The sequence below is a fragment of the Coregonus clupeaformis genome, chromosome 15, assembly GCF_020615455.1.
Source record: "Coregonus clupeaformis isolate EN_2021a chromosome 15, ASM2061545v1, whole genome shotgun sequence".
Classification (NCBI taxonomy): Eukaryota; Metazoa; Chordata; class Actinopteri; order Salmoniformes; family Salmonidae; genus Coregonus; species Coregonus clupeaformis.
This window is the reverse complement of record NC_059206.1, coordinates 27,022,214-27,035,417: the sequence shown is the minus strand read 5'-3', so window position 1 is coordinate 27,035,417 and position 13,204 is coordinate 27,022,214. Positions and strand designations below refer to the sequence as shown.

The 13,204-nt window shown below is 41.6% G+C and overlaps 2 protein-coding genes across 2 annotated transcripts in view; one reads left to right on the top strand and one right to left on the bottom strand.

The window, feature by feature from the left end:
- Positions 1 to 2,373, top strand: part of LOC121582707 (tetratricopeptide repeat protein 33) — a 50,481-nt gene extending 48,108 nt beyond the window's left edge. Inside the window, exon 5 of the mRNA XM_041898723.2 lies at positions 184 to 2,373. Coding sequence (XP_041754657.1) covers positions 184 to 558 — 375 coding nt within the window. The 3' untranslated portion in view covers positions 559 to 2,373. The remainder of the gene's footprint in view (positions 1 to 183) is intronic.
- A 211-nt stretch (positions 2,374 to 2,584) lies between these two features.
- On the bottom strand, positions 2,585 to 12,967 carry LOC121582706 (prostaglandin E2 receptor EP4 subtype-like). Its single transcript, XM_045225084.1, has 2 exons — positions 11,642 to 12,967; positions 2,585 to 5,503 (listed from the first exon to the last, which is right to left on the bottom strand). Exons 1-2 carry the CDS (start codon positions 12,422 to 12,424, stop codon positions 4,877 to 4,879), a joined length of 1,410 nt encoding a protein of 469 aa, XP_045081019.1. The 5' UTR covers positions 12,425 to 12,967; the 3' UTR covers positions 2,585 to 4,876.
- Positions 12,968 to 13,204: the final 237 nt, after the last annotated feature.

Here is a 13,204-nt window from a genome sequence, read left to right as displayed (position 1 = left end):
CAATAGACAAGAACAGCTCAAGGACAGAACTACACAAAAACTACACACCTTTCCTTTCAAAGCCTTCAGTCTTCCCCACAAAAAGATTTGTCCTTCGTTACCAGTCATTTGTGTTCATCTTAAGTCAATAAAAAGATGTTAACAGAAAGGAAAATACCACAAAAGTCTTCATCCTTTCCACAGGCGGTGAGGTCCTTCCAGGTAGCGGTCCACCTTTGTCCGTCAGAGCGCCCCCTCTGGTCGGATGACCTGGCATGGGCACGGCGGCTGCAGCAGCAGAGACGGGCGGCCCAGGACCAGACCCAACGGGAGGAGGAGGCCCAACGGGATCTCCTGAACCCTCCAGAGCTCCAGCAGGACTACGACTTTGAGTCAGACGAGGTGGTGGTGGCCTGCACTGCCGTAGCCGAGAGACAGAGACGCTATGAGGAACTGAAGAGGACAGTCGTGGTTGTCGACACTGAGGGGAATTCCAGGGAGGTACCCGTGGAGGAGGAGGGGTCAGGGGACACACCCTCTTCATCACAGGATCAGTTGGTCAAAGCACGGGGACTATGAGATGTCTGTTAAGGACTTAAGGACTAGAATGGATCTTATGGACTGAAATTGGTCTTTTTGTTTTTGATGTTTTGAGTCTTTATTCTTATGCATGTCGTTATGGTTTTCTGTTTTAGTCAACAACAGACTGTGGGTGATAGAGGTAGATTTAATCAAATAAATGTTTGTTTTTGTGTGTTATGCTTTCACTGTTTATCAATGCTCTCATATTACTGGCATTTAAAATACTGGATTTGAGCATAACCAAAAATATTTTTTATTATAATTTGGCACTCGAGAGGTCAATAGTCACTCATTTTGGTTAATCCTCCTCCTGGAAAAAAAGGATCCTGTTGTGTTTGGAATATGTCTTTCAGTCCCATTTATCTTAGACACATTCAGGGCCGGTTTCCCCAGACACAGATTTGACCTAATCCTGGACTAAAAAGCTTTTTCAATGGAGATTCTCTATTGAGCTTGCTTTTTTGTCCGGGAAACTGCCCCTTAGTCTTTTGGAATGTCTCAAGTTCTCCCTGGAAAGCTCCTCTCACTTGAGTCAATCGCGTCAGTCAAGCTGTTATTAAAAAATAAACCTTTTTGAATTGCAGTTTCATGCAACATAAAGTCGCAGTTGGAAGTGCTATTTTATAATGACTAACGGACTGGTCTTATCTGTTGGGAAACTCTGTCTCCATGGTAACACAGAGAAATAAACCCCACAGAGAAATAATATTGCATGAGTATTCCCAGAATTCCAGCTGAGTGTTAGAATTTGTGTGTCATATGACCCTCCATAGGGGATAGGGGATGGGTGAGCTGCTAAAACAATATATCCACCTTGGGCTTTAATGCCAGCAGCAGGCTAGCGCTGAAAGCTCTGTGCAGTCAGCCTGGACTGGCCATGCTGAGAAGTCTAGCAGCTTGAACAGTCATTGAATTTGAATGGCATCTTCTAATAGCAAGATTGTTTTCATGGGACACTCAAAGGGTTTTGTATGACTAAAACAGGCTATCAGATTTAGGGGTATATTATTGGCGATATTAAAAGAGAGGCGCTGTGAAAGAGGAGACAGGTTTCTGAGAGGATTCATGTATTAAAATCATATTAAGACCATTTCGTCATCTGTATCTCTCTGAAATATATTTCCTAGTAATACAGCTTTAAAGGAGTATTCTGACAGAGGGAACTGGCCTCATACTAGAACATGAATCTCAGGGGAGGCTTTATGATTTAAATAGGGCATTACACGTCAGGAACATTTTATCATTAGACAATAATAAATTGTTCTTGGTAAAGAACTACAAACGGTGCCTATATCATTGTAACAGACCATTGGTAGGAAATGTGTTTTGGTCATCATCACTACGATAATGGAAGTAGGCAAAGAAGCGGCAACTATGGGTAAAAGCAGACTTTGTTCTCTCAACAAGTCAACCACACTGAGAGTATGTATTTACAGTGCAAAACTCTGGTAATGTTGTCAAAACCGTTCAAATCATTTAAATACCTGCCACAAAAATTCTCAAAACAAGTCTGGAGCATAAGATTGTGGTAGCTTGTCAAAATGGGGCCTGACTGTGTTAGTAACAGTCATTCATTTTATAGGACTGAGTTCATTCACTGGTAATGTGGGGGGTGATAGGAGCTGTGAACAAATAGTGGGAGAGGGAACAACTGTTTAGACCATGAGAATGCTCATGTATAATCTGAATTATATTGATGTTTCTGTAACTGACCCAGCTGATGTAGTAATACTTTTTTTGTCAATAATGAGAAGATGTATCCATTTTACCTGTAATGTGTCAATTGAAAATAAATCAATTGGTTACAAGTAACATTGCAAATTGAATTAGCCTTTTATTTGCTATATGCTATATTTGGACTATAGTATTCACTCCCCCAGCGTAAGTCGTGGAAAAGATTGAACAAAATTTGGTAGGCTACAAATGTTTTTTACTTGTGGATGTACAGTACAGTACAAAATCTGAAAAAGCTGCTTACTTCTGAATAAAATGTAGCAAAGCATATGCAGCCAACCTAAAACAGTCTTTACGACTGACCTGATAAACTGACTACCTGATCAAGTCCTCTGAAAAATATAACTTCTGAAGGATGTGACTGATATTGATCAATGATCTGTGACCTCTGTCAGATTAATCCTGTAATCAGTATTGATGTTTAGTTTTAGTGCCATCAGTGGGCTGGCCTGAGTTGATAACTTAGGCTTTGATCAGGTAGTCCGGTTACCAGATCAGTCGTAAAGACTGGTTCAGGTTGGCTGCATGTGTTTTGCTGCGTTTTCCTGTGGCCTACTTACGACCTTCCTCATCGAGCTCTGTGGGTATTTCACTCCACTCCTCATGGCCATAACTGCTTTATGCAATGACTGCTTATTGATAATAATGTTAGTCAAAGTTGTTGTGAGTTTAGGTAGTCAGTAAAAGGCTGGTTCAGGTTGATTGTATTTTGCTCAGTCCAATATGACCCTCCTCCACCATCAAGCTCTGAGGGAGTTTCTCTCTACTTAAGAAGAAGTGTAGACAGGATTGAACCAACATGGAGGTGTCGAGGGGCAGCCAGAGTTTCTATATAGCGTACTTCTCATGGTCATATAGCAGCTTGATGCAATGTTTGGTTAGCCTAGTAGTAATGAGATGTCAGTCAAATTTGTCGTGAGGGGGTGCAATCATAGGAGTGCAATACCGTAATGTTGCTCGGTGTCAGAACAGATAGACTTGTGTGAGCTGGTTCATTTTAAACTTTGAAATCCTTAATTTAATATTTTAATATTAGAAACATACAGTTTCTCTTTTCTTTAGCCACATTAAAAGCAAATCATCCAAAAACACATTGCAGTTCTGCACTGATATCATTTAATTGGGGGGAAAGTAATGCCATGCACATATAAAGTGTCATTTGAACAAAACAAAAGACAACAGCAATGTAAATCCCCTTTGTTATTTCAACCATACAAGCTGTAGGATCTTAATTTGATCACTCTTTTCTGCAGCAGGAAATGCAGAGGATCTTCGTGAGTTACATAAATTCACTGAAAACCCACACTAACACATGGTTATATTAACATTATTCCACTTTTCATGTAGCCTCATTTTGACCAGCTAATAGCCTAACCACCGATTAGGCAACATTATGGACTAAACGTCCAAATCCTGTTGCTGCAGGATTATTTTGCTGCGACAATACAGGTCAAATTAAGATCCTATCTGTACAAGCTCAGTACAAGTAACATTTTTTGGACTGAAATTGATTTTATGGACTGAAATGGCTCTTATGGACTGAAATGGGTCTTTCGTTTTTGTTGTTTTGAGTCTTTAAATGGTGTTTACTTGATAGCTACCTATACATAACTAGCTACCTAGAATAAAATGTGTTTAAAATAAAAATTCATGCATGGGATTATATGCTCAATATTCTTGCTGGATTTTTATACTTCAGGCATTGTTGTGAAGCTGCCAAGTAAACAAATATGATACAATTGTTTGCAAATGTTGAAATGTAGCACACAATTTCAATCCATTTTGCAACAATTTGACGTGGATAAAAACTAACTAGACCTTCTCATAGAGAAGAAACATTTATTTTTTACTTTCTAAAATAAATTAATGTTATGGGACACAGTTCACATTGTAGCCTCAGGACTATACAGTATATCACAACAATTGTTTTGGTGGAGGCCAGTGGTAAGCAGTGGTCCTTGCCTTCCGGGATCGTTGGGACGTCCCTACCCCATTGTAGTTGAAATTAAAAAAAATGTAAGGTTAGGATTAGGTAAATGTTCTGGTTTGGTTAGGGTTTAGCGTATGGACGTCCCAAGGATCCCGGATAGAACTATGATAGCATGGTAGCATTCAGTGACTTTCAGTGGGTTTGAGTTTTTGAAAAGTGCAATGAAATATCCTTATTGTCTTTATAAAGTTCAAATAACATTTTATGTTCATTACTGATGTGTGTGCTGGTATATGTATATTATATTGGTATTCTTGTAATAAGACTGTGACATATAGAATAGATCCAATATATGATCTATGTAAATAGATCCAATCTCCTACAATCCACTTTGGCACCGTGTTGACATTTTGTCCGAACCCTAAACAGGATATCATGCTTCAGCTAGGAGCATCACTGATTAACTAAACCGACTCCCAGTCTTATTTGTTTTATGTACTTGTTTTTATACAAACAATACACAGGAAAACATTTTCCTTATGAGTTCAACCCTTCAGAAGTCCCAACCTTTAATGCTATTAGAAGTCCTTTTTCCCCTCTGTGACTTTTCTGTGTTATCCGCCACTCTTGCAGAGTTTGTGTTTATGTCCGTCAGATGCATTTCTCCTGTAAGTTCAGTGTCTCGTCTGTAAACGTCACATGTAGAGTCTTGTCTTTTCTGTCCGATGGCACCCTGTTCAGAGGTGAAGGGTCAACTGTCCCATCTGTCCTCATTGATATACTGGGACCTAAAGTGCCCTTTTTGGAATCCTTTTGCATCCCCTTCCCCCCTGGTGTCTGTTGGTCCTGTAGCAGGGAGCGCTCCACAGCCGGGGGGCTGGGTCTTCCCTCTCCCCCTGTCCCTCTAGCCCCCCCCCCGGTCCCCTCCGGCAGGTAAAGAAATGTCTGTGAAGTACTGATGACCTCCCTCAGCTCGCGTGACACCAGCGACGGCGAATCCCGGGACACGATGGACGAATTCGGATGACCTTCACCTCCGCAGCGGAATTGACCCCTGACCCCTGAGCCCCGCCCCCGGCCGCCTATGCGGCAGAACAGACACTTGATCTTCTCCACCAGCTTCAGCAGGACAGTCTTCCTCAGCAGGATGTATATCCAGGGATCCAGGATGGGGTTGATGGAGGCAATGCGGATGGCGTGGAGATCTGGGTTCTTCTCTAGGGGAGTTGAATGGGCGTCGAACGCAACCATGGACAGCTGGTTCACAAACACCCGCAGCTGAGGGAGGAAGGAAGGGAGAGGGACAGGGTTGGAGGGTTATTGGTTATTCAGTGTATTTATGAGGATGGTGTACCTTTGAAGCTTCAGTAGGTGTGTTCAATAGGATTCCCATATTGAATCCTGTTGAACTATCCTAATTGAATCCTATTGAAGTAGCTTTCCAGCCTGCTTATATCTGTACACGTGAATATCATTAACCTAAACCTACAGTGAGGGAAACATTTATTTGATCCCCTGCTGATTTTGTACGTTTTCCCACTGACAAAGAAATGATCAGTCTATAATTTTAATGGTAGGTTTATTTGAACAGTGAGAGACAGAATAGCAACAACAAAATCCAGAAAAACGCATGTCAAAAATGTTATCAATTGATTTACATTTTAATGAGGGAAATAAGTATTTGACCCCTCTGCAAAACATGACTTAGTACTTGGTGGCAAAACCCTTGTTGGCAATCACAGAGGTCAGACGTTTCTTGTAGTTGGCCACCAGGTTTGCACACATCTCAGGAGGGATTTTGTCCCACTCCTCTTTGCAGATCTTCTCCAAGTCATTAAGGTTTCGAGGCTGACGTTTGGCAACTCGAACCTTCAGCTCCCTCCACAGATTTTCTATGGGATTAAGGTCTGGAGACTGGCTAGGCCACTCCAGGACCTTAATGTGCTTCTTCTTGAGCCACTCCTTTGTTGCCTTGGCCATGTATTTTGGGTCATTGTCATGCTGGAATACCCATCCACGACCCATTTTCAATGCCCTGGCTGAGGGAAGGAGGTTCTCACCCAAGATTTGACGGTACATGGCCCCGTCCATCGTCCCTTTGATGCAGTGAAGTTGTCCTGTCCCCTTAGCAGAAAAACACCCCCAAAGCATAATGTTTCCACCTCCATGTTTAACGGTGGGGATGGTGTTCTTGGGGTCATAGGCAGCATTCCTCCTCCTCCAAACACGGCGAGTTGAGTTGATGCCAAAGAGCTCCATTTTGGTCTCATCTAACCACAACACTTTCACCCAGTTCTCCTCTGTATCATTCAGATGTTCATTGGCAAACTTCAGACGGGCATGTATATGTGCTTTCTTGAGCAGGGGGACCTTGCGGGCGCTGCAGGATTTCAGTCCTTCACGGCGTAGTGTGTTACCAATTGTTTTCTTGGTGACTATGGTCCCAGCTGCCTTGAGATCATTGACAAGATCACCCCGTGTAGTTCTGGGCTGATTCCTCACCGTTCTCATGATCATTGCAACTCCACAAGGTGAGATCTTGCATGGAGCCCCAGGCTGAGGGAGATTGACAGTTATTTTGTGTTTCTTCCATTTGCGAATAATCACACCAACTGTTGTCACCTTCTCACTTGTAGCCCATTCCAGCCTTGTGTAGGTCTACAATCTTGTCCCTGACATCCTTTGAGAGCTCTTTGGTCTTGGCCATGGTGGAGAGTTTGGAATCTGATTGATTGATTGCTTCTGTGGACAGGTGTCTTTTATACAGGTAACAAACTGAGATTAGGAGCACTCCCTTTAAGAGTGTGCTCCTAATCTCAGCTCATTACCTGTATAAAAGACACCTGGGAGCCAGAAATATTTCTGATTGAGAGGGGGTCAAATACTTATTTCCCTCATTAAAATGCAAATCAATTTATAAAATTTTTCACATGCGCTTTTCTGGATTTTTTTGTTGTTATTTTGTCTCTCACTGTTCAAATAAACCTACCATTAAAATTATAGACTGATCATTTCTTTGTCAGTGGGCAAACGTACAAAATCAGCAGGGGATCAAATACTTGTTTCCTTCACTGCAGTTGCTTGTCATGTTATTGTTGCACAAGAAAAATATATACATGCGTACATAACAAACTATCATGGTTGCTATGAAAGCAAAGCTTCTAACCTATTTGGGTATGTCATTGTTATGTTGGCATATGATGGGCAGTAGAGCGCATTGTAGCTAGCAGCACTAGTATCTGCCCAGCAGACAGTGGCACAGAAGCCTGGGCAGAGAGCCAATGAAAACACAACCCCACCCCCAGGTTAATCATCAATCATATGAACGTCTCTGGCTATTGGCTCTCCCAAAGGTCCAATCAACAACCTATCTCAGACAATGTCAATGTAAGTGAAGTGAAATAACTGTCAGGCACAGGGTTAGTTATGACTATACGATAAAATAAGATTATAAGGGTGACTCCCTGGGGTTGTTCACGGAAAATACAATAGGAAAGAGAACTCTGGGACACTGATTATAGAACTACAGTCTTCTTCAAATGTTCATTTCTGCCTTTCAGTTCATGTTTTTGAAGCTTGCAGGATGAATTGTCTAGTGGCTCTGTCCTTAGCTCTCAGTCAGAGCATTGGGATGGCAGATAGAACTCCATATCTCATTATAGACTACAGGGTCTTGTTCAGACCTTAAGACCTCTGTTCATCTTTTCAGTTGTTTCCCCTGGTGTTTTTGAAGCTTGCCATATTAAATGTACTGTCTCTAGTGGGTATGTCCTTACATGTAACTAACTCTCAAATGTGGCATGGGGACGGTTTATAGAACAGAATATATCATTGATCCTTTTCAGTGCCTTGCAGTTAATTTTTTTCATTTTCTCTGTGGATTGTTTTTGAGCTTGCAGGATGTACTGTCTCTAGTCACTGTCCTTACAGTATCCTCTTGTAACTGTCCTGCAGTGCATGGGGAGAGGACGGCTTATAGGACTCTGTACAGAGGACAGAGCTCAGTGGAAATGTTTGACACTGGCTGAGCAGCAGACAGACAGGTCCCATAAGACACAAGTGGATGGACATAACTAGTTTTCGCTCTTACTATGTCTGCATGTCCAGTTGATATTGTCACCATGGGAGAGCTTTTAACTCATAAAATCCATATCTGTAAGCCTTGTATAACAAGTATACACAGACAGAAGGCTTCACTGATGACATCTGGGGCCGGTTGAACCAGTTGGACTTCAAAATCAGGGAGATCGTTCAAGATTGATGTCGAAATTGGATGTCTATCCATATCCTGAGAATGTCGCGAAATGCCTTCAAAACTGGCCACTAGGGGCAACAGTGAGCGCTATTACATTCAAGAAGGCTTAAAGGGATAATCCACACCCAGAAAAAAAAATCATGAAACTCCTGTCAATTTGGTGAAAGGCTGTGTAGGTAAAATAAAAATGTTCCCCATGACTTAACTTCTAAGTGGTCTGCCTGTCTAGAACACATCCATCCGTTTATATCGTCATGACTAAGTATAGATTTTGCTTAGATGTGCTCAATCTAAACAGTGTACCCAATTATTCAACTACGTTTCTCCTTCAAGTACCATGTCGCAATGCGCAATGTCTGTGGGAAACAGATGTAATGTCCCCTGTTTGGGGGACCTGCGTGGTTCTGGTACGACATTTTTTTGTGTTTAAATCAATATGTGGACACCGTAGATCGAAATGGCTTGCATTGAGTGGTAGCCCTGATTCTCATGGACACAGAAGTATGTCTCTTCTGCCTGTGTAAAGCAGGATGTGAAATCTGACACCACTGGGATGTCCCTCCTACCATTTAATTTGCTCTTCCAACTGTCCATCAACTCCTGGCTGAACCCTACATCATAGCCACTAACAATGCATATGCCTGGAATCCTTACATTGTAACGCTGCAGGAGAGAGTGGTTTCGTCACTGTAGCACATTCAGATATCAATTTATAGCCAGTAATCTAAAATAATTGATAGATTTTAAACAAAAAACACGTTCCGTTTGTTATAGACAGACAATATTAATATGAAATGAAAGGTGAGTTCCTAACGAGTTCAGGAAGCCAAGCTAGAACTCTGTGAAACGTTCACAGCGATGGGGCAGATATTTTGATCAAGAGAGACCTTTAGAAAATATGCACATTTTCTCTTAACACTAAATATACAAATATGTATTTTACAGTTACTGTATAAGGAAGGTTAAATCTTATAGTTAGTTGCTTTACAAATTGATTATACTATATTTATAAAAAATATAAGTACTTTCAAGCCTTATTCTTACAGTTTTGTTGAATAGGAAATACATCATATAAAATATTTCATATTTATCATATTTGTACTGCAATTTATAACTTTTTTACCAGAAAGATTAGATTTAAACCTTTCTTGGAGTATGCAGCATTACTAGTTATTGTTTATGGCCCTCTCATGATAAATAATTACTTTTGGGGATGACCTAGATTACATTTTCGATTACATTTGGTTACATTTAAGAGGTTTGAAATGTGACGTTTGGAGAAATTGAACAACACAGAGCAGCAGGACCAACAAAAACACTTCTACATTTGACGTTTGGAGAACGTGGATGAATATCTAATTCTGTAGTGAGACTGAGAGAGCTTGTTGGTAAAAATAGTTGATCTTAAGGTTGGTCGTAGCTATGTCTGACTTTGTGATCACAATTTACACCTGTTGCAAGTCATCCAACCATTATAATAAATGTAAAGCAATATAGGTGTGTGTGGTCAACTAGATGATAATTTCAGCACCGTTTTCATTAGGACAGTGCCATCGTGTTGCTTTGAGACCAACATGTGGACTCATCTTGATAAATAAATCAATGTCAGATTTTTTTTTTAACGAAATCTCTATGTACTATTATTTTCTATGAGTATCATGATGAAGATAGTTCCAATTTAACACCCTGCAGTGGTATTCAAAGCCGGGGAACTGCACTGCCACATTTTTGGGAACCAAGAATTACGAGAACAGATTGTATGGGACAACATAAAAACGTTTTTAAGAAAGGTAATTGGAAAAAAAAGAAAATGTTATTGAGCAAATGTATTTATTGGTTGTCTTAATTTTGATAAGAGTGATGAAAATGCAATGAATTGAAGGTTATTAAGGTTCCCACTTCGCACAGAAGTCAATTCAATGTCTATTCCACGTTGGTTCAACGTAATTTGTGGAAACAATGTTGATTCAACCATATGCCCAGTGGGTTCTGTCATTTGATTTGGGGTGGGGTCCCCAGAAATTCTGGCCCCAAAAAAATGGGGTCCCCAGTAAAAAAGTTTGAATATCACCACTGCCTTACGCCCTTCTCACATAAAAGGACTTACGCCCAGGTGGGGCAACAGGTATACTTTTTTGCCTCATTTGCATTTCTCAAGGTGGTTAGAGGTGTGGTTATGCACACACTGCACATATACACACCCCTGTGCACACATGCGCACGCACACACACACAGAAAGCATGTATTAGCCTGTCTTCCTTATCTTTGTGCTAAATCAGCCCATAGAGGGCTGAAGGATTTGCATAGCCTACCTGTTATCTATTCTCTAAAATTAGATCTTATTAACCCAAGGGGTTCTCTTTAATGTTTTCTTATAGTTAGTCCTTATATTTTTGGTGACTGGCATCTAAAGATAAAAGCAACAACATAAAATCTAATTGTGGAACGATCTTCCCCCTGAGGCAGAGTCCCTGCCCATCTAAAAAAGCGCTGACTTTGCTGATAACTTCTTTATTGAGAAAAAATGTACTGCTGTGATATTTGGTTGTCTCACCTAGCTATCTGAATGCACTAACTGTAAGTCACTCTGGATAAGAGTGTCTGCTAAATGACTAAACTGGAAATGGAAAAGGTAGATTAATAGATCAATTATATTTATTTGTTCTTATTTTTCTAAAAATAAGGAAGTGTCTCTTAACGCAAGAGTGCCAGAAGTTGACATTAGAGTTAATAGTCTCAGTAGGCCTAACAACACCTCAGCAGACAACCGGCGGAACAATAACAGTAATAACATTTTAATAACACAATAATTAACATTAAGCCTATCATATTCCTTTATTCGATTAGGAGTGCATTTAGGATCTCATTTTGGGCATGTTCCCTCCAATTATGAATGCGTATGCTGATGCATAAAGGTGTTACAACAAATAATGACACCACACCAACCAGAACGCACTGTGCTTGGCATTAATGTTTGCATTGATTAGGGTCGAGACAACCCATACTTTTGTCGTGCCTTTTAATTGGACGGTACCAGGTTATCCATTCCTGCACAGTGCGCACACACAACGAGAGATACAAACGTGAGACCAAAATGTTGCGCAACTTCAAATCAATCAAACTATTGCAATCATTATTCGGCAAGGCGTCAAATCACTTACCACTAAAGGTATGGAGCAGATGAGAACCACCACGGAGGTAGCGATGAGCAGAATGACCATCTGGATCTCTGCGCCGGCCATGCGTTGGAAGCTCCGTCTGCGCCTGAGGACCGCTATGCGACCTCCCTGGTCCGTACCCAGCGATGTCCTGCGGATGAACCGCTTGTGCATCATAATCAGCGCTCCGCACACCAGCACGTTGCATATGACCGTGGTGAGGATGAGGAAAGAGCTCACCCCGGCATACATGTAGGAGAAGGTGGCGTGCGTGGAGTCGTTAGTCCGCCAGTCGATGAAGCACCAGGTCTCTGGGAACTGCTTTTTCACCTTACCGAGTCCCATGGCAGGCAGCGCGCAGAACAGCACGTTGGAGATGTAGATTCCCGCAAGCGTCAACGCAGCAAGTCTTTGGTCCACGTAATGGTTGTAGAAATATGCATGATTTATAGCCAGGTATCTCTCTATGGACATGGCACAGATGATGCTGAGGCCGACCAGAAAGAAGAAGAGAAGGATGAAGCCGGAGTACTGACACAGTGACTCTCCTCCCGGCCACTTCCCTTGCACACGGGTGGCGATTGTGACGGGGCTGGCCAGCAGCGTGCCCAAAAGGTCGGTCACCGCAAGCCCGCACACCAGCGTGTAGAAGGTGGTCTCCTTCTGTTCTTTCCGAGACTTTCGGAGCACCACGATGGCGATGACATTCCCCACCACTCCTAATATGAACATAATCACCGGGATAGTAGGCTCCCGGGGCCCATCTTTCATCGTGCCATTATTCATACCTGTCACAATTCTCTCACACTGTCTTTATGGAATGAAATAGTCACTTATTCACCAGTGTCCTCCTCTCCCAATCCATTTGCATGTGGTTACCCTTTCCGTAGGTGCGCGCTCTCCAAGTCGTTCAATAACTTGCAAATCCATACTTCCCCAATTTCTATTGTCTTAACTAACCGATACACGCTTGAATAACAACCGAATGTCTCCGTGTTTGAATGTACATGCTCCTCTCTTTTGTTAGTCACTAACTTTAGGTTTTTTACTATCCGAAGTGTTTCTGTCCCAGGCGTGCTGCACACCGCGAGGTCCACATAGACACTGACAACGGAAGTTTTTGCTCGGAGCTTGTGTTTAACTCCTCCTTTGTCGTCGCTCCCCTCACTGTAAGTTTGAAGCAGGTGACGTCTCTACGTCAGAAATGTATTTGAACCCAGGAAACCACACAATGCGTATTTTTTTCTTCAGTTTACAGGTGACTTCAAATAGGCATAGGCCCTATTTCATATAGGGGTTGTTTTCTACTGTATTCCCACCATTGGTCTTGATTACTCCGTAGCCCAGTCTTGTACAATGGAGCAGTTTTATAAAATGGTTCTTGTTCCTCTTATTCGCATTGCGCACACCCATAATAAATAATGTTATAAATGCTTGCAAAGTTTCCAGTTTCCATGTGAGTTATTAGAGAGAGGTAGGATATAGAGATAAAACAAATAATAATAGTGTTTTAAGTTACCCTTGACATGCCACTCCTGAACTGTAAAAGGCACAACAATGTGAATG

What these genes read in the sequence shown, in the direction of transcription:
- LOC121582706 (XM_045225084.1), bottom strand. Translation starts at nt 12,424, where the DNA reads ATGAATAATGGCACGATGAAAGATGGGCCCCGGGAGCCTACTATCCCG. An exon ending in TCTGCTCCATACCTTTAGTG is followed by an intron (nt 5,504 to 11,641) that starts GTAAGTGATTTG and finishes TTCCTCCCTCAG; the next exon opens with CTGCGGGTGTTTGTGAACCA.